Source organism: Labeo rohita, chromosome 4, assembly GCF_022985175.1.
Source record: "Labeo rohita strain BAU-BD-2019 chromosome 4, IGBB_LRoh.1.0, whole genome shotgun sequence".
In the NCBI taxonomy this organism is placed as follows: Eukaryota; Metazoa; Chordata; class Actinopteri; order Cypriniformes; family Cyprinidae; genus Labeo; species Labeo rohita.
This window is the reverse complement of record NC_066872.1, coordinates 42,196,748-42,215,476: the sequence shown is the minus strand read 5'-3', so window position 1 is coordinate 42,215,476 and position 18,729 is coordinate 42,196,748. Positions and strand designations below refer to the sequence as shown.

The following is an 18,729-nucleotide window of genomic DNA, read 5'->3' as shown; positions in this document are numbered from 1 at the left end:
TTTGACATCTCTGTTTCTTTTCTCCGGGTAGAGCCTTTGACTATCGGCTGCCGCCTGCTCCTTCCTCATATTCCAGCACTGCTGAAGTACCTCAGCGGAGTCGTGCGTAACTCAGAACGCCTCAGGAAGAAGCAATTAAGAGCTCAAGTCAGCAAAGAGCTCAACATCCTCTCAAAGTATGTGCATATAAATCTGTTTATACAGACAGGTGTCTTAAAGGGCCAATCACACCAAGAATTATAGCTGTATAAAGGTTTAATAATCATTTTTTTTCTGAGAATTCTGAACTGTATCATAGAAATCACTTACAGAATGATGTTTTTAAATAAAAAATCCACTGACTTTATAGAACTTGTTCTCAACTGTTTTTTGGAAATATCTGCAACCCAGTTTGGCCCACCAAGTTGAGAACTAGTGCTATACATCATATGCTGTGAAATAAAATGTGCAAAAATGATTGATTTAATGGTTTTCATTGTGTTTCAGGATGAGTAGATTTGTGACTGAAAAAGAACAGAGTTCAACACTCATCGGTTTGCTTCTGCCTTATCTTCACAAACCCAAAACTGCTCAGGTACACTCCTCATGCCAGAAAATAATGTATGATTCAGGTCAATTGTTTGGAATAATTCTTTTTTTTTTTTTCCTCAAATTTTCATCAGCATGTGACCAGACTTCAGTGTCACATGATCTTTCTGAAATCATTGTAATATGCTGATTTGCTGTTCAAGAAACATTTCTAATTATCAATGTTAAAAACAGTGCTGCTTAATTACCTTTCAAAATTTAAGTGAGGTAAAAATAAATAAAAAAAGAAAAATAATATTTATTAGCCAAATTAATCTAAAGTGACTGTCAAAACTTTTTTATAATGTTACAAAAGATTTACACTTCAAATAAATGCTTTTTCATCCTGAAAAAGTTTGCCTTCACAGGAATAAACTACATTTTAAAATATATACAAATTAAAAAATGTTTTAAATGAATAAGTAATAGTATTTAATATTTTTTTTAGTGTTTGTTGGCCATTTTCCACCCTTAGAAAATTAGCAGGGTTTTTTTTTTTATTTAAAATTAAAAAGTAAAATAGTTAGATTTTCCTGAATTTAAATATCTAACATTTGCTGCGAAATGAAAATTTGAATTCAATAATGTAACCTGGATTTGCCATTTATTAACCTAATATTAAGATTTAATTTAAATTTCGTATGTTATAATTTTTTTACTTAAATGCATTGAACCTTTATAAATATTTTGTGTGTTTTCTGAGGCAATGCATATAACTGAACCTTCATATGTGAATGATCCTTTATATGTAAATGTTTTGATTGGCTAAGTTGTGGTGTAGTTCACATTATTGTTCATCAGAGGCAAGTTGCTGAATACTGAATAGGTCTTGTGTAAATATTATTATGATGACATCCTAACCATGAAATTTATTGTATATGGGTATTTGGCACTTTTAACTTTGAAATCTTTTAGTTCAAAAGAGCAAGACAAATCCAAATCTGTCCTTCCTCCTTGTCTTTCTCTAAATCATAATAATTTCTTTACTGTATTTAAAATCAAATAAATGCAGCCTTTTTGAGCAAAAACGTTCAAAAATCTTAAATATTCCAAACTTTTTGCCACTAGTGTATGTTAAATTGTTACTGTATTGTATCTGTCAAATCGTTTTATTTTATGCTCATTTCCTTGTTTTTTTCTTTCAGGAAACACAGCTGGACATCCTGGGTACGGTGAAGAACCTGCTGAGACAGTGTTCAGATCCCTGCGCATTCCTCAAGCCTCTCAGCAAGCTTTTCTCCATCATCCACAACAGAATTCCACGTCAGGCTCTGTGTGAAGCATTTCAGGTCTGTTTCTGCATCTCCAGGTGCTTTAACAACCACTTTAGTCTTTTTCAAATGTCTTCATGACTGTCTGAATATCTCTCTCTGTGCAGACTCTATCAGACATGGATGGTGAACTGAAGTACATCACAGACGTTGTGATTCAGGTGAGGGTCAATAAGAACCAAATGTAGTTTTGTTTCTTCCAATTATGTTCGTTTTTGACCAGCTCTTGTTTCTTCCCCAGCTCAATGCGTTTGATAGCCGCCATCTGGATGAGATTTACTTTGACGTGCGTCTCGTGGCGTTCCAGAAGGTCATCAAGCATATTAAAGAGATGAGCACTCTGGATATGAAATACCTGATGGCTATCATGCACAACTGTTTCCATTCTCTCGAGGTGATTGTTCTTGTCATGCTACTGTTACCCTCTAAAGTTTCTTGAGCTGCATTAAGTTTTGAGTGCTTTTTGTGTGTTTCTGAGACAGATCGGAGACATGTCTCTGGCAGACACCGCCACCATGTGTTTGTCAGCCATAATAACGCAGCTCTCTGAAATCGGATGCCCAGAGGCCGAATATAAAGAGATTGTGCAGTACACCATACTGGATGCAATACGAACGGGTTTGAAGAGCAGGACTGAGGTGAAAACCAGCAACATGTTAGCTTACGTTCAGTACATCACTGCTTTATGTGTTTTTCACTTGCATTTCTTTTTTGTCTTTTTTTTTTCCCCGCAGAGTGTGCGAAATGATTACACTACAGTTATGGCCTGCCTGGTGAAAACTTTCCCAGACAAATCAGAGTTTCGTGATCTGGTGCAGCTGACGGACTGTAATGATCCCGAGTCAGATTTCTTTGAGCACATGAAGCACATTCAGGTAAAGAAAGATATACTTAAAAAAAGAGATATGCATAAAACAATACATAAAAAAGAAAAAAATTGTCTTTTTAATACAAGTAATTAAAAATTATAATGAAAAAACAACTAAAATAGTAAGAAGATGATACTAAAATAAAGCAAAACATTCATTAAGCTAAATATATATGTAATATATATACAGTAGTCAACATTTGTTGTGTATATAAGTAATAAATATTTATATTTGTATATATTTTTATTATTATTATATATTTATTTATTTATATATATGTATGCATGAACACAGAAAAAGATTGTAAAAATATTTTTAAAAAATGATGAAAATGAAAAAGCAATTACATAAATTTGAAAATGAAAATAAACATTCAACTACTATATATGAAAAAATATATATAGAGGGAAAGCATTTATGGTGTAAATGGAAATAAACAATGCACTACACACGCTCATAAATATAATATCGGGTTAATACACATCATTTGTGTATATTTGTGTATGTGTGTGTGTATATATATATATATATATAAGTAATTAAAATGGAAAAGCAATTAAAATGTGCAAATAAACACTTTAAACTACTATATATGTATATATAAAAACAGAAAAATAGTCTTTTTATATAAGTAATGAAAAAGCAACAAAAATAGTAAGAAATTAAACAAACCTCCATTAAACAAAATATTACAAAAAATTAAGAAAATAAAACAGCAATTAAAATTTGAAAATGAAAATAAATATATATATATATATATATAAATATATAATTTGTTAATAGACATCATTTGTGTATATTTGTGTGTGTATATATGTATATTATGTATATATTTACTATTAATAAAATATTATAGTACATTGAAGTCTGTTTGTTTTTCAGGTTTACAGAAGGGGTCGAGCACTCAGAAAGTTCGCTAGTCAGCTGACCGAGGGCAAGATTGTGATGTCATCACGCTCCATGCAGAATTACATCATGCCCTACGCCATGATCGCTTTAGCTGACGAAAAACTGCTGAAGGTTGTTACTGAGCCAGGTTATATTTCAGTTATTGTCAGTTGACTGTGTTTGAATCTAATAATTCTCTGTGTTCCCAGTATGAACCCATGACCACAGCTGCTGTAGAAGTTATTGGTGCTGTGTGCAGACGTTTGACCTGGTCCAAGTACTTATTCTACCTCAAACACTTTGTCCATATTTTACAAACCGGAATAACAGAGCAGAAACTGGCTGTCAGGTATGCTTCCAGTGAATTTGTCTCTTTCCTGTGATATTTTTATCCTTGTTATGACATTTTCATAACTCTTTTCATTGATTTAGCTTGTTGCTGACTGTTCTCGATGCGTTCCACTTTGACCACGAGACTCTCAGTAAAGAAATTGAGGCGGCCAAGAACAAAAAGACAGATGGTGAGAGTGTCACAACAGCCACATTAAACCTGTTAACCAACACAGTGCTTAACTTGACTAACGTGATTTATCAACTTCAGAACCCAGTGTTGTGATGGAAGAAGCTGAAGACGAGGCAGTGGAAACCATGGATGCGGACGAGAGTGATGCTGAAGATGCCATGGAAACTGAAGAAGCTGGAGCAGCCGTTTCCACAGCAACAGATGCTGAGACAGAAGGCGCTGCCAAACCAAAAAAAGCCAAAGAGAATCAGATGAAGAAAGCCCCTCCTGTTGTCAGCAGTGGCCTTCCACAGAGTCAACAGGATCTAGAGGCGCTCATTTCCTCCATTCATCACACGGTCACTCAGACCGTCCTGCCCAAACTTCACAAGTGCCTCACAGCGAAGGTCTGGGCTCATATAACATACTTAAACTGAGTTTAGTTTAAAAAAGAACAAGACTGAAAGCAACTAATTGTACGCCAATGTTCGTTTCTGCAGGTTAAACGAGATGACGAGCACAAAGCTGTGAAGTCCAAGGACGTGAAAGATGAAGAAGTGGTCAGGGTGCCTATTGCATTCGCCATGGTTCAGCTTATGAAGTCTCTGCCAAAGGATGTCATGGAAGCCAACTTGCCAGGGTATATTTGTTCATTTTCTTGAAACAAGTGTGGGAGGAATTGATTACCAGTTTTTTGTTCATCAGTGCAAAAATGATGTAATGCAATCTGATCAGAATGTGAAGTTAGGCTCAGGTTGGTGTTTTTATATATGCAGCATCTTCCTGAAAGTGTGCGTCCACCTGAGGAGCCGTTTTCAGGAGATCCGTGATGTCGCTAGAAACACTTTGGCGAAGATCATACAGACGCTTGGGCATCAGTATCTACATTATCTGCTCAGCGAGATGCAGGCAGTCTTAGTGAAGGGGTATCAGGTAAAGTATTGTATTTACTAGCATATGAGTGTGTGGTACAAGAAAAGAGTATTTTATAAATGAAAAAGCGTGACTGATAAATTTGGTTGAATGGAGAAAATTGAAAATTGAAAGTGCAAAACACGTGCACATTAATGTTATTTATAATAAATATAAATTGTATCTAAAATGTTTTTATAAGTATAGTATGTACATATATATATATATATATATATATATATATATATATATATATATATATATATATATATATATATATATATATAATAAAATAAATAATAAATAAATAAATAATATGAATAAAATTGTGTATTTATATGTATTAAATTTAATCTTAAATGTCTTATTTGGAGTTATTTTATATACCAATTATATACCAAGGACCACAAAACCAGTCATAAGTGTCAATTTTTTAAAATTGAGCTTTATACATCATCTGAAAGCTGAATAAATAAGCTTTCCATCGATGTATGGTTTGTTAGGATAGGACAATATTTGGCAGAGATACAACTATTTCAGTATATGGAATCTGAGGGGGCAAAAAAATCAAAATATTGAGAAATTTCGCCTTTAAAGTTGTCCAAATTAAAGTTCTTTGTAATCCATATTACTAATCAGAAATTAAGTTTTGATATATTTACAGTAGGAAATTTACAAAATATCTTCATGGAACATGATCTTTACTTAATTTCCTAATGATTTTTGGCATAAAAGAAAAATCTATAATTTTGACCCATACAATGTATTTTTGGCTATTGCTACAAATATACCCCAGCGACTTAAGACTGGTTTTGTGGTCCATGGTCACATTTAGTTTTTTACATTTATTATTATTTTTAATTGAAGTTCTGTTGGGGTTACCTGATTTTGCATGAATCAACTTGTTATAAAAACATCAAAATATTTATTTAGAAAAATACTGTAAAGCTTTTTGCCAAACAAAATTAATATTATTGTAATTTTACTTTTAATAAAATGTAATAATATTTGAAAACAAAGCAGCAAGACAGTTTATAAAAAAAATGTACTTAAGACAGAATTTTGACCTGCGAAACAAATTGATATGCAAAACATATCAAAATTATTTTGAATTTAGAAATTAATGCTGGTCATAGAAGTTTTATAAGTCTGTGTCCTTTTGAATTACATTTGTAATGTGTTTTTGAATAATGTAAAAAATCTTGAACCAAACAAAAACAAGCATCATGTCTTTAACCCATGTATTATTTGTCTTTTCAGGTCCATGTTTTGACCTTCACCGTGTACCAATTGCTCTCCATCCTAAAACCATCCTTAACCGGAGGGGATCTCGACCCATGCATGGATATGCTCATCGCGGTAAACTGCACTTGCATTTCCAATAATAATTTCAAACAATCATTCCCTTTTATCCACTAACTCTCCACACCCTTCACAGATTTTCAACAATGAGTTGTTTGGAGCCGTAGCTGAGGAGAAAGACATCAAAGGAATTGTTTCCAAAGTGATGGAGGCCCGTCACAGCAAGAGCTCTGACTCGTACGAGATTCTCGGCCAGTTCTGCAGTCAGGAGCGCGTCATTCACCTCATCGTGCCACTCAAAGAGGTAAATAATCAATGAGCTGCATCAGAGGCTCAGGATTTCTCAGAAGACTAATCTGATCTTCCTCTTTCCAGATGCTTGAAAACACAGCCAGTCTGAAGGTGTCGAGGCGAGTGCATGCTGTGCTTAGAAAGATTGTGACGGGACTTTTGCTCAATCGGAGTATGAGCCCACAGTCCATCCTACTGCTCTGCCACGGACTCATCAGTGAGAGTCTGCCGCTCATTACCAGCAAGAACAAGTACGTCACACACTCAGAGATGCATAAGAATTGGTTTATTCAGATGTGATTTTAACAATTTCACATTCAATATTCACCCAGAGAGAAGCAACGTCCACCTCCAGATCCTCGACTGCCTCCGCCAAGCTGTTTGCTGCTGCCGGCCACTCCTAAAAGAGGAGGCGCGAAACCAGTCATTAGTAGAAAAACCAACATGCACATCCTAGTGGAAACAGGTCTAAGTGTAAGAAAATAAATCCTTGGATTTTAATTGAATAAGAATAAGAAATCACACTTTAACAGCATTTAGGCAGTTGTACATCATTCTGTTTTAAACTGTTTGTCAAAGGGCAGGCGGCCAGTTTAGATTGTGTTGTGATGATGTTTCTTCTGCTCATTAAGGCTGCATTTAGTCAGTCAAAAATGCAGTAAAAATAGTAATATTGTGAAATATTATTACAATTTAAAATAGCTGTTTTCTGTTTTAATAGATTTTAAAATGTAATTTATTTCTGTGATACAAAGCTGAATTTTCAGGTTCTTATGCTCATTAAGGCTGCATTTATTTGATCAAAAATGCAGTAAAAGCAGTAATATTCTGAAATATTATTAAAATTTTAAAGAACTGTTTTCTATTTGAATATATTTCAAATTGTAATTTATTTTTGTGATCAAAGCTGAATTTTCAGCATTATTACTCCAGTCTTCAGTGTCACTTGATCTTTCAGAAATCATTCTAATATGCTGATTTGCTCCTCAAGAAACATTTATTATTATTAACAGCATTGAAGAAGTCTTTGATCGATTTAATGCATGCTTGCCTTGCACCATAGGAGTGTTAATATCTTTTCAAGTATATACACACTTTGAAAACCACTTACTATTTCACAAATATCACTTTAACCACCGAAATGTCTCTTCCACAGTTGCTTCACTGCAGTCTGAAGAGTTCAAAGATCAACTCATCTGTCCCGTCAGTAAAGGAGATGCTGGATCCTTTCGTAACTCTCCTCCTGGACTGTCTTAACTCCATGCATGTAAAGGTCTGTCTTTTAAACGAGTGTCTTTAAAAGGGAACCCCGGGTATTACGACTTAAAGGCTTAAAGGAGCAAAAGTTATTAATGTTAAAACTGTCTTGTGTACATCAGGTGATTACCGAGGCTCTGCAGGCCTTCATCTGGGTCCTGAAGTTTCCTCTGCCAGCGGTGGAGCAGAATTACGACCAGCTGACCAAACAACTGTTTGTCCTGCTGAAGGACTACGCTCAAGCTGGAGCCGGCCGTGGAGCGAACTTCCACTTGGTTCAGAACTGCTTTAAGGTCCGAGAGACCCTCACCACTATGTCATGTTCTCATTTTGAAGTCTAAATGTGCATAATCCAGAAAGAAATGTCCTGTTTTGTAGTCCATAACTGTTTTGGTGAAGAGCATGAAGAAGCCTCTAAACGAGACACAGCTGCAAGTGCTTCTGGGATATGCTGAGGAGGACATTTATGATCACTCGCGGCAAGCCACTGCGTTCGGCCTCCTGAGGGTGAGTTATCCTACTCGTCTACACTGACTTGATCATCTGAGACAGAAGTTTGTCAGACGATGCATGTGCTAATGCTGGTTAAGGAAAGCCTGGAAATATAAGGAAATTCTGGAAAAACAAAAAACAAAACATAAATTTCTATAGTGAATGCACAGTTTGCCAGACATGCTTAAGGTTATTATCATTAGCTAAAACCAAAATCATAAATGTCTTACTTAAAATACAATAAATATATTTAGAGTAAAATATAACATAATTTAAATAAAATATAAAAACACTTACACTAATTATTTCAGCTAGTTGCCAATCTAACTGAAACTAAAATCATAAAAAAAAAATTCCTAGAAATAAACTTTAACTGAAATAAACTATAAAACAAGGCAACATTTTCCGTTTTTTTTAGTTAAACTTGATGTAATGAAATAAAATGATTCAAATAAATAATTTTATTGTAAAAATTAATATAGAATCAATAATGATTATTATATTGATTAATTAATGATTATTATATTATAAAAATTATACTATAAAAATTACAGTATTAAAAATGACTACATAGACATATCAAACAAACTTTTTCAACTGTATCAAAAACCAGTACGAAATGGTCATGCAATACTAATATACTAAAATACTAAAAACAAATACTATTGTAGTTATTTTGAATTAACTTAAATATTTTCCATTTTTATTTAATGTTCAGTTTTTATTTATTTGTATTTTCATGTTTAGAACATAGTTTAACTACATGAAAATAAAAAACCTGAACAAAAAAATAAATAAAATAAATTTAAAATGTTAATAAAAACTGTAACAGTATCTCAATAATATTAAAATAACAATTTACCAATTTTCTGTTTCATTTTTGCCATTTTTTTTTTAAGTTGAAGTACTAAAATAGTTTAATTTAAAATGTTAACAAAAACAGTAATAGTAACTCTATATTAATATAACACTGTTACTAATTTTTGGTTTCTTTTTTGCCTTTTTTTTTGTTTGGTTTCAATTAAAGTAGTAAAATAACTACAACTAAACTAAAACTAAACAAAAACTAAAAACTTAAAATTTAATAAAAGCTATACATGCTTTAAAAACTAATAAAAATGACAAAAATGGAACACAATTAGTAAAACTGTAGCTGAAATGAAATAAAACTAAAAATAAGATTTGAATTTGAAATCATAACCAATAATAATCTATCAAATAGCACTGGTTATGCTCTGCTGTTAGTATGTCACTGGCTAAAAATTGCTCCTGCTGTACAGTGAAATTGATGTAAAACAACAAATGATGTAAATTCTTTTGTTTTTTTCAATGAGTCAGACTGAAGATTTGTTCATTAGTGAATCACTATTAATGAGAAAGGTTTTTAGAATCCCTCCTCCAGTATTCATGGAAGCATCATGGAAATTAATGTGTTTGTTTGTCTTGCAGGCGATTCTCTCCAGGAAACTGGTTGTGCAGGAGATGGAGGATGTTATGAGAAAAGTGGCCAAGTTTGCCATCGACGGTTCAAACGAACAGGTCCGCATGCGCTGCAGACAGGTCAGTCAGCATATTGCAATCTTCATCATTATCCAGGTTTATGCTTGTCAGAACTATCATCAGACTAATATCTGTCCTGTGCTGTGACTGCAGATCTATCTGAAGTACCTGATGGACTATCCACTGGGCAATAAACTGAAGAAACATTTAGACTTCATAGTTGCTCAGCTTACGTAAGTTTAGTGCGTCTCATAAATAACAGGCAGATGTGAATTATTTCCTTAATGTCAAGCAAATTAAAATGTTTTCTTATTCTTTCCTCAGTTATGAATATGACACTGGGAGACAGTCTGCCCTGGAGTTGCTGGGTTTCATTTTCCAGCAATTTCCTCAGGTACTATAACAAAAATGGTCCACAAAGTTCATGCAATACTAATATTAACACTGTTGAAAGAACCTTAACATGACCAGTCTTATTTAGTATTATTGAGATGCTATTAATTTGTATTAATATTTTAAATTCATGTGTGTATATATATATATATATATATATATATATATATATATATATATATATATATATATATATATATATATATATATATATATATATGTATGTATGTATATGTATATATATATGTATATGTATATGTATATGTATATGTATATATATATATATATATAACTAAAATAAAAATAAATAACTGATAACTAAAACTATACATATATACATATAACTGATAACTAAAACATAAACATACATATATTTATATATATATATATGTATATATGTATATATATGTATATGTGTATATGTGTATATATATGTATGTATGTATATGGGAAGAGTTTATTTGCAAAAAGTTATTTGTTTTTACAAATTAACTTTTCATTCATATGTGTATATATATGTATACTATATGTTAAAATATATTATTTGTTTTTTTGTAATTATATTATATTTCAATTATGTAATCAGAAATTATATTTGTTTTATTTTCCTATTTATTTTCTATATTTTTTTTTTCTTACATTTTTGTTACCAAAAATCCTACATGGAAAGATAATAAAAAAAAAGGTAATTTAAAAACAATTGAATGAAATTTTTTTAAAGTCAATAATTATTTTAGTTAATGCACAGTAAATCTCAGTATACCGTTGTAACCTGCATTGATTAAACCTTTTATTTTACTATTTTATTTATTTTATTTTTACATTTTTGTTACCAAAACATCAAAATATATTATTATATAATTAAACTGTATTTAGTATATTTATGGTTTACAATGGCACTGAACATTGCATACATTAATGTGCTCATTTCCAAGTTATTTTAAAGGAAAAAAATGGCAAAAACTTGGTATGCCTATTGAATTATTTTCTTTTAGTTTATGACATAAATTCAACTTTATTGTTCAATTAAAAAAAATACTTACTCCATTTTTTTTTACGTTTTTTATTTGCCAAAATATCAAAATTCATCAGATATCAGAATTACGTTTTATTTGTTTTATTTTATTTATTTTTCTAGATTTTTAAAACATTTTTGTTACCAAAAACACTACATGGAAAAAATAAGTCAAAAAAAAAAAAAAAAACTGGGTTTGCCTCTGGAATTATTTCCTGTTAGTTTATGTCATAAATTCCACTTAATCGTTCAAGAAGAAAATGCTTATAATACTGTAAGATAATAATTATGTGTTCTTTGTTCACAGGATCTCCTGCACGAACACTGCGGTCTGTTCTTTGTGCCTTTGTCGTTGGCCATGCTGAACGATGATTCGGCAAGCTGTAAGAAAATGGCGGCTCTTGCCATCAAGTCTCTTCTCAATCGTCTGAGTTTGGAGGTTCAAAATTCCATGTTTACACTTGTTAACACCTGGCTTACGGATGAAAAGGTGAGTAGGGAAACTAAAGGGTGAAAAAGTCTGCTGAAATGTGTTTTGGACTTAACAGTTTGGGTTTGGGCTTCCGTAGATGGCCCTGCGACGACTCGGAGCTCAGGTTTGTGGGCTGTTTGTAGAAGTTGAAGGAGCAAAATTCAACCGGAGACTGAAAGTCCTGATACCTCTCATAGAGAAAGAAATCCACGCTTCCAACTTTGAGGACGTGAGTACAGAGTTTCATTGTTTGTGGACTTATTTTGCATATGTTTGAGTCTCTTTGCATTAATAATGGCTGTGATATGATTGATCAGATTGAGGAAGAGGAGGAGGAGAAGGCTGCAGACAGACTGCTCTTCTGTTACCTCACGCTCATCGTCAAACTCATCAAAGACTGTAGCTTTTTGGAGCTCCACACACCTGCAGACCTGCTTAACAGCATCTGGAGTATGAACACATGCAGCTAAATCAAGTCAGTGTTAATAATCATGCAGTTATGAACCGGAGATGCATCATGTTCTCTGTCTCTTTCCAGGTCATATTGATTCCCATCTGCGTTATCCTCATTGCTGGGTCTGGCTGACGGCCTCTCAGATCTTTGGTTTGCTGTTTGCTGCTCATAAACCAGAGGAGCTCTTGGCTTTATGGAGATCTAAGGAGAACAAGAGTAAAAGCAAACAGCCTGTGGCCACCGCTTTTCTTATAGACAACCTGTATCAGAAGGCAAGAGAACAGAGAACCTGCACTTAAAATGGTCTTTTCACGAAGATTAATGCAATTAATGAATGTTCTGTTTCTAAACTGTTAGATGAGAGAGCTGGTCCTGTCCTCCTGTTACCAACTACAGTCCAAATTCTTGGATATTACTGCTGGGGAGCAGGTAAAAATTTTTGACAGAGATGGCTTTTAGCTGGTTTTGCATCTGAACTCATCATATATATATATTTCTAGACTTCATATATAATAATATTAATATTTGTAGACTTCTAGAGAATTTTTAAATAATATTACATATGCTAATTAAATATATTATTATATTATTTTTGTGAAAAGAGTAAGTCTTGATCATTTAAATAAAAATGTTTGGGGGGGGGGGGGGGAAATGTAAACCAAAATAATAATAATAATGATGATAAATAAATAAATAAATAAATTTATTAATTTAAAAAATAAAATAAAAATAAAAAAAACATTTATTTATTTATTTATTCATTTTTTAAATAATGATTTATTTTAGTTGATGCACAGTAAATCTCAGTATACCTTTGTAACCTGCATTGTTTAAACCTTAAACCTTTTAGTTTAATTTTTAATTTATTTTTTATACAGTTTTTTTTCTTACCAAAATGTCAGTATATATTATTTACTTTTTTAAATTAAATTATATTTCAAGTATTTAATCAGAAATTATTAAATTATATTTGTTGTATTTTCCTATTACATTGCTTAAATTTATTTTTTTCATCTTTGTTACCAAAAAACCTACATGGAAAGAATAAGTCATGTAAAAAATGTTTGAGGAAAAATGTAAAAAATAAAATAAATAAATAAATATAAATCAGGATTTATTTATTTTTTTAATCAGGATTTATTGTAGTTGATACACAGTAAATCTTAGTATACCTTTGTGATATGCATTGATTAAACCTTAAATCTTTAAGTACTTATATATATATATATATATATATATATATATATATATATATATCCTATTATGTATATATATTTTTACCAGAACATCTAAATGCCTTATTTTAAATGATTTTAAAATAGTTTTACTAAACTATAGTATAGTTATATTTCATTATAGTTATAGTTATATTTCATTTTTCAGATTTCATTTTACTTTTCATGCCAAGTTAAAATTGTTATAATAATGTTACATGTTGTGACTAAAATATGGGATTTGTTTTTGTTCTGTTCCTTGATCAGGTGGTGAAGAATTTGCTTTACGTGGCCAAGGTGATCTACCTCATCTCACCAGAGTCTGATACCACAAATCCAGCTGAAGAACAGAATGGTGAGGAGAAAGAAACAACAGATAACATGGAGGAAAATGAAGAGGAGGAGGAAGAAGAGGAGGAGGAGGAAGATGAAGAAGAGGAAGAAAAGGAGAAGCTTGAGGACCAACAGAATGAGAAAAAGCCTCCGTCTCTCCTCTGGGTGATGAAGAAACTTTCATTACTGGCCAAAAGAGAAGCAGCAGACACACCGAAAGTGCCTTTGAAGGTGGGCGTTAAATCTGTCCTCCTTTAGGTTTCATATCTCTGAATGGTGCAGATGGATCACTAGTGGGAACGTCCTCTGATTTAAGGACCTCCAGCTAAGTGATGTGAATTATGCAATGATTTGCAAAGGTAAACAAGTTTCTCTGGTTTCTTTTTGTAGAGAACTTGTGTTTTTAAGTTCTTGGGAGCCATAGCTGTGGATCTTGGAAAAGATCGAATTGGACCGTATCTGACCACCATCATCGCTCCTCTCTACAGAGAGCTGGACAGCACGTATGCAGACCAAGGTCAGTCCACACCGTCCAAACAGTATGAACAGAAAATCCTACATGGAAAGAAGACTTTTTTTCATCTGGAAAAAACCCAATTGGGACTAAACAAATATGTTTTAGTAAAAAAAAAAAAAAGAGTTGTTAATGCACATTATATCTAACTTTATAACTTGATTTGATTTTATTTTTAACCCTGTAAAGTCTGCAGTATCATATTTGTTTACGCAAATCTCTAAGGTCTCTAAACGATCAAAACCTGAAAAACCTGTTGTGCACAATATACGACAGGCCTTCTTTCATTTGATTGATAGTTTATACTAGTCAGCAATTAAAAGGCTTGTTAACATAGTTGTAGAAACATCCACCTTCAGGTCATAGTACACGTGTCTTTTTGTTAAAAACTTGTTGAACAACTTAATGGAATTTAAAGATGAACATTTGCTGGACTAAAACAACTTACGGAAGTTTTTTAAAGAAGTCTCTTCTGCTCACCAGGCCTGCATTTATTTGATCCAAAGTACAGCAAAAACAGTACAACTTTGAAATATTTTTACTATTTAAAATAATACTTTTCTCTTTGAATATATTTTAAAATGTAATTAATTTCTGAGATTTCAAAGCTGAACTTTAGCATCATTAATCCAGTCACATGATCCTTCTGAAATAATTCTAATATTCTGATTTGCTGTTCAAAAAACATTTATTATTATTATCATTAAGTTGAAAACAGCGGAGTAGAATTTTTTCTGGTTTCTTCGATGAATAGAAGGTTCAGAAGAACAGCATTTATCTGAAATAGAAATCTTTTGTAACATAAATGCTTTTATAATCATTTTTGATCAATTTAAAGCATCGTTGCTAAATAAAAGTATTAATTTCTATAATATAAGCTTTTGAATGGTATAGTGTATAATGTTACAGAAGCTAAAGATAATCTTTGGATCTTTCTGTTCCTCAAAGAATCCTGAAAAAAATGTACTCAACTGTTTTAAATATTGATAATAATAATAAAAAATGTTTCTTGAACAGCAAATCAGCATATTAGAATGATTTCTGAGGGATCATGTGACACTGAAGACTGGAGTAATGATGCTGAACATTCAGCTTTGAAATCACAGGAATAAATTACATTTTAAAATATATTCAAATAGAAAAGAGTTACTTAAAATAGCAAAAATATTTCAGAATTTTACTGTTTTGGCTCTATTTTAGATCAAATAAATGCAGGCTTGGGTAATCAGAGGAGACTTCTTTAAAAAAAAAAAAAAACATTAAAAATCTGTTCAAAAACTTTTGATTGGTCGTGCACATCCTTATTTAAAAGGACCATTTTATTAAACTACATTAGTCTATACAGCTGCAAGCTATAATAAAGATTTCACTGAATAACATTATAAATCAAAATTTCATCTTAAATTTTGCCCATGAGTTACTGCTCAAAATTGCATGTTTTTGCTCAGATTACGCCTAAATAAAACTTTTTATAAATAAGAAAATAAATGAGATCAATTTGATTTTTCTGACTTATTTTGTTTTTACAGTGTTGAACTTTTTAAAATTCCATGTAGCAAAAACGCTGACATTATTGAAAGTATAATAGAAATGAAAACTAAATTGAAATTGCATATTGTTATTACTTCAGCCATTGAGTATGTGACTAAAACTGACATTTCTTTGATCTTTTGGTCGTTTCAGACCCCACGCTAAAGAATCTGGCTCAGGAGTTGATCGAGTTGCTAAAGAAGCTGGTCGGCCTGGAGCGATTCTCTCTGGCTTTTGTCGCGGTTCAGAAAGAAGCCGCTCAAAGACGAGCTTCACGCAGGAAAGCCAAAGCCATACAGGTAAAAACCACTGAGATGTTCCTAAATGCTGAAGTGTATAAGCAATTACTTTAATTTCCAACATACATATCTTTATAACAGAAGAAAAAATGACCAATTATATTCATAATTTCGTAAAACATACATCGTTTTTGTCCCTTGACAGGCTGTTACAAATCCTGACGTTGCTGCCAAAAAGAAGGTAAAGAAGCAGTTAAAGAAAAACGAGGCCAAAAAGCGGAAAATCGCATTTGTGCGTACAGGACATAAAGCAAAGAAGCATAAAGGCACGTCACTGAAAGACTTGGCTATACTCAGCTGATCCATTTGCTGCTGTTTAATGTCTTTTTGCTTACTAATACTTTGTCAAATGAGAAGGTCAGAGAACTGATAGTCTCAATATATGGATTTTTGCAACTTGTGCAATGTTTTTAAATAAAAAAAGAAACATGCAAAAACAGCCCAGCCATTGTTTGATGTTATGCATGATGCAATACGTATTGATTGCATATTTATTTCACAGCCATAAGGCAGGAGTGTGCGCCCCTGTGCACGTGCAAATATAAATATGCCATTACAAATCCAAAAGCATACAAATGACAGTCAGTCTTAAATATCTATCCACCTAATATCAAACTGAGCCGCGATGATTATTCTGAATCAGGCTAATTGATCATTTAAAAAGCAAACACCTCCAAAATTACAAATGTAGTGGATACAGTTTACCAAAAACACAAGCATCAGTAGAGAAGCAAAAGGGGGGAGGAGTTCATTCGAGGAGAGTCCGTTCAACGCCGCTCAACGTTTCTGTACTAAACGGGAAAAGAGGACGGTCTTCACACAATAGGAAGAACGCAGTCATTGGTCCAAAGGATAAGGAGGACCCAGTAATAAGTCTCTGAAGTTCCTATTTACAAGATGTTTCTTCGCTTTTGCATTTACTGCCGGCTCTTCAGTGACTCAACCAACCTGAAATGTGGAAGAACAGGAGGTATTAGTACATACAATGCAAAGAAGTTCTCAAAAAAAATTCTCAAAAAGTCAATTAACCCTCACCATTCCATTGCCTCATCCAGGCCTGTGCCTTTGGTAGCAGACGTCTTGAAGATCTGCCACTTCCTGTCCTTGAGCGCAGGTAAACCGAGAGCGTTGGCCACTTCAGTAGGCGTCATGGCCTGTTCCATGTCCTGCTTGTTTGCAAACACCACCAGGATGGCTTTCTTTAGCTCCTCCTCCTGAAAGATAAGAGAGGTGACTTCACTCTTTGAAATAAAGCCTCCTTTGTTCAATCTATTTGTAAGGGAAACCACATCTGACCGACCTCCAACATAGCCACCAGCTCCGATTTGGAGATGCCCATACGATCACGATCACTGCTGTCTACCACATAAATCACTGCGTCTGTGTTGGAGTAATAACACCGCCAGTACGGCCTGCAAAAGAAGGAGGGCAGATCTTCAGCTTGGTGTCTTTCTTTCTTTCTTAACCAGTATAATACAAAGCAACAGTAATTAAACATCTTGCCTGATACTTGTTTGTCCACCGAGGTCCCACACTTGAAACTTCAGGTTCTTGTACGTCACAGTCTCCACGTTAAAACCAATTGCTGTGTTTGGAAAACAGCAAATTAGCTCACACTACATCTCAAATATAAAAGTGTTTACATAAATCATCATAGAGACGTACTAGGAATTGTGGTGACCACTTCTCCCACTTGAAGTCTGTACAATATAGTGGTTTTTCCAGCTCCATCCAAGCCTAAAATGAGGATTCTCATCTCTCTGGTGCCAAACAGGCCCGAGAAAAGGCTGGAAAAGAACCCCCCTGTAAAAACCAACAGAATTATATAAAACCATTGAACTGATGAAAAAAGAAAATGGTGAACTAATGGCATTTTAGATCGATCTCTTACAGAATCACAGTACATTTATGTCGCATAGAGGAATTACACACAAACACGTTCGAATAAAACACTATAATCATTATGAAAATAGTCAAAACACGAGTAATTCTGTTATCTGCTATGCTAACAAACAAACTAGCATCACAAGGCGAACCAACGCGTGATGAACAAACTTCTCTTTGTAACCACACAGAAAAACGTTTGTATTAATTACATTTTAAAATAAACTGTCCGTTAAATCCAGCAAAATACATTTTAATTCACGCAGACCTACCCATTCTGGATGAAATACTTTAGTAGTGCTGTCTGTCGGATGGCAGATCCGTGGAAACACTTCCGTGGTCGACTTACTGAATGACGTGTCACACATACACGTGAACCAGCCGTTTTGACTGTCGATCCGCTGTGCGCACATTCGACACGCATCTCATCGAATCAGCTGCTGTCTGATTAAAAATATCTTGGAATTACTTTTATTATTTGCGCTTTAGCAAACAATGGAAAAAATAAAAAATAAATAAATAAAATGCAAATTAGAGGAACTGAACTTACCACCCTTCTGTGGTAAATTACTAAACTGAAAACCAGAAAAAAGCGATTATTTTAATTATTTTGCATTAATTCACTTCACTTAAAAGCCGAAATAAAATAATAAATAGAACAAATAGAACAAATAATCTATATACTTTTATAAACATTCAAATTTCTTTTTTTTTTTTTTAATTTAATATGTTTATATTTGTTTATTTATTTACTTGCTTCTAAGGGTATA

The 18,729-nt window shown here is 32.9% G+C and overlaps 2 protein-coding genes across 2 annotated transcripts in view; one reads left to right on the top strand and one right to left on the bottom strand.

Moving 5' to 3' along the window:
- The window catches only part of utp20 (UTP20 small subunit processome component), a 29,048-nt gene extending 12,591 nt beyond the window's left edge, over nt 1-16,457 (top strand). The window contains exons 31-62 of the mRNA XM_051107608.1: nt 32-176; nt 487-574; nt 1,713-1,856; nt 1,946-1,999; nt 2,080-2,232; nt 2,321-2,476; nt 2,573-2,713; nt 3,590-3,727; nt 3,805-3,944; nt 4,028-4,116; nt 4,197-4,504; nt 4,598-4,737; nt 4,874-5,030; nt 6,270-6,368; nt 6,448-6,615; nt 6,687-6,853; nt 6,935-7,076; nt 7,759-7,875; nt 7,982-8,152; nt 8,238-8,366; nt 9,801-9,911; nt 10,005-10,084; nt 10,176-10,245; nt 11,567-11,749; nt 11,829-11,960; nt 12,049-12,181; nt 12,270-12,457; nt 12,543-12,614; nt 13,667-13,963; nt 14,123-14,249; nt 15,930-16,075; nt 16,221-16,457. Coding sequence (XP_050963565.1) covers nt 32-176; nt 487-574; nt 1,713-1,856; nt 1,946-1,999; nt 2,080-2,232; nt 2,321-2,476; nt 2,573-2,713; nt 3,590-3,727; nt 3,805-3,944; nt 4,028-4,116; nt 4,197-4,504; nt 4,598-4,737; nt 4,874-5,030; nt 6,270-6,368; nt 6,448-6,615; nt 6,687-6,853; nt 6,935-7,076; nt 7,759-7,875; nt 7,982-8,152; nt 8,238-8,366; nt 9,801-9,911; nt 10,005-10,084; nt 10,176-10,245; nt 11,567-11,749; nt 11,829-11,960; nt 12,049-12,181; nt 12,270-12,457; nt 12,543-12,614; nt 13,667-13,963; nt 14,123-14,249; nt 15,930-16,075; nt 16,221-16,376 — 4,541 coding nt within the window. The 3' untranslated portion in view covers nt 16,377-16,457. The remainder of the gene's footprint in view (nt 1-31; nt 177-486; nt 575-1,712; nt 1,857-1,945; nt 2,000-2,079; nt 2,233-2,320; nt 2,477-2,572; nt 2,714-3,589; nt 3,728-3,804; nt 3,945-4,027; nt 4,117-4,196; nt 4,505-4,597; nt 4,738-4,873; nt 5,031-6,269; nt 6,369-6,447; nt 6,616-6,686; nt 6,854-6,934; nt 7,077-7,758; nt 7,876-7,981; nt 8,153-8,237; nt 8,367-9,800; nt 9,912-10,004; nt 10,085-10,175; nt 10,246-11,566; nt 11,750-11,828; nt 11,961-12,048; nt 12,182-12,269; nt 12,458-12,542; nt 12,615-13,666; nt 13,964-14,122; nt 14,250-15,929; nt 16,076-16,220) is intronic.
- A 324-nt stretch (nt 16,458-16,781) lies between these two features.
- On the bottom strand, nt 16,782-18,361 carry arl1 (ADP-ribosylation factor-like 1). The gene is made up of 6 exons (XM_051107609.1): nt 18,232-18,361; nt 17,741-17,878; nt 17,579-17,660; nt 17,376-17,487; nt 17,111-17,289; nt 16,782-17,023 (listed from the first exon to the last, which is right to left on the bottom strand). Exons 1-6 carry the CDS (start codon nt 18,233-18,235, stop codon nt 16,993-16,995), a joined length of 546 nt encoding a protein of 181 aa, XP_050963566.1. The 5' UTR covers nt 18,236-18,361; the 3' UTR covers nt 16,782-16,992.
- Nucleotides 18,362-18,729: the final 368 nt, after the last annotated feature.

Excerpts from the sequence above, each read along its gene's own strand:
- arl1 (XM_051107609.1), bottom strand. Across the intron at positions 17,661-17,740 it reads AGTGGTCACCACAATTCCTA|CAATTGGTTTTAACGTGGAG; the intron begins GTACGTCTCTAT and ends TTCCAAACACAG. Across the intron at positions 17,024-17,110 it reads CTGGATGAGGCAATGGAATG|GTTGGTTGAGTCACTGAAGA; the intron begins GTGAGGGTTAAT and ends TCCACATTTCAG.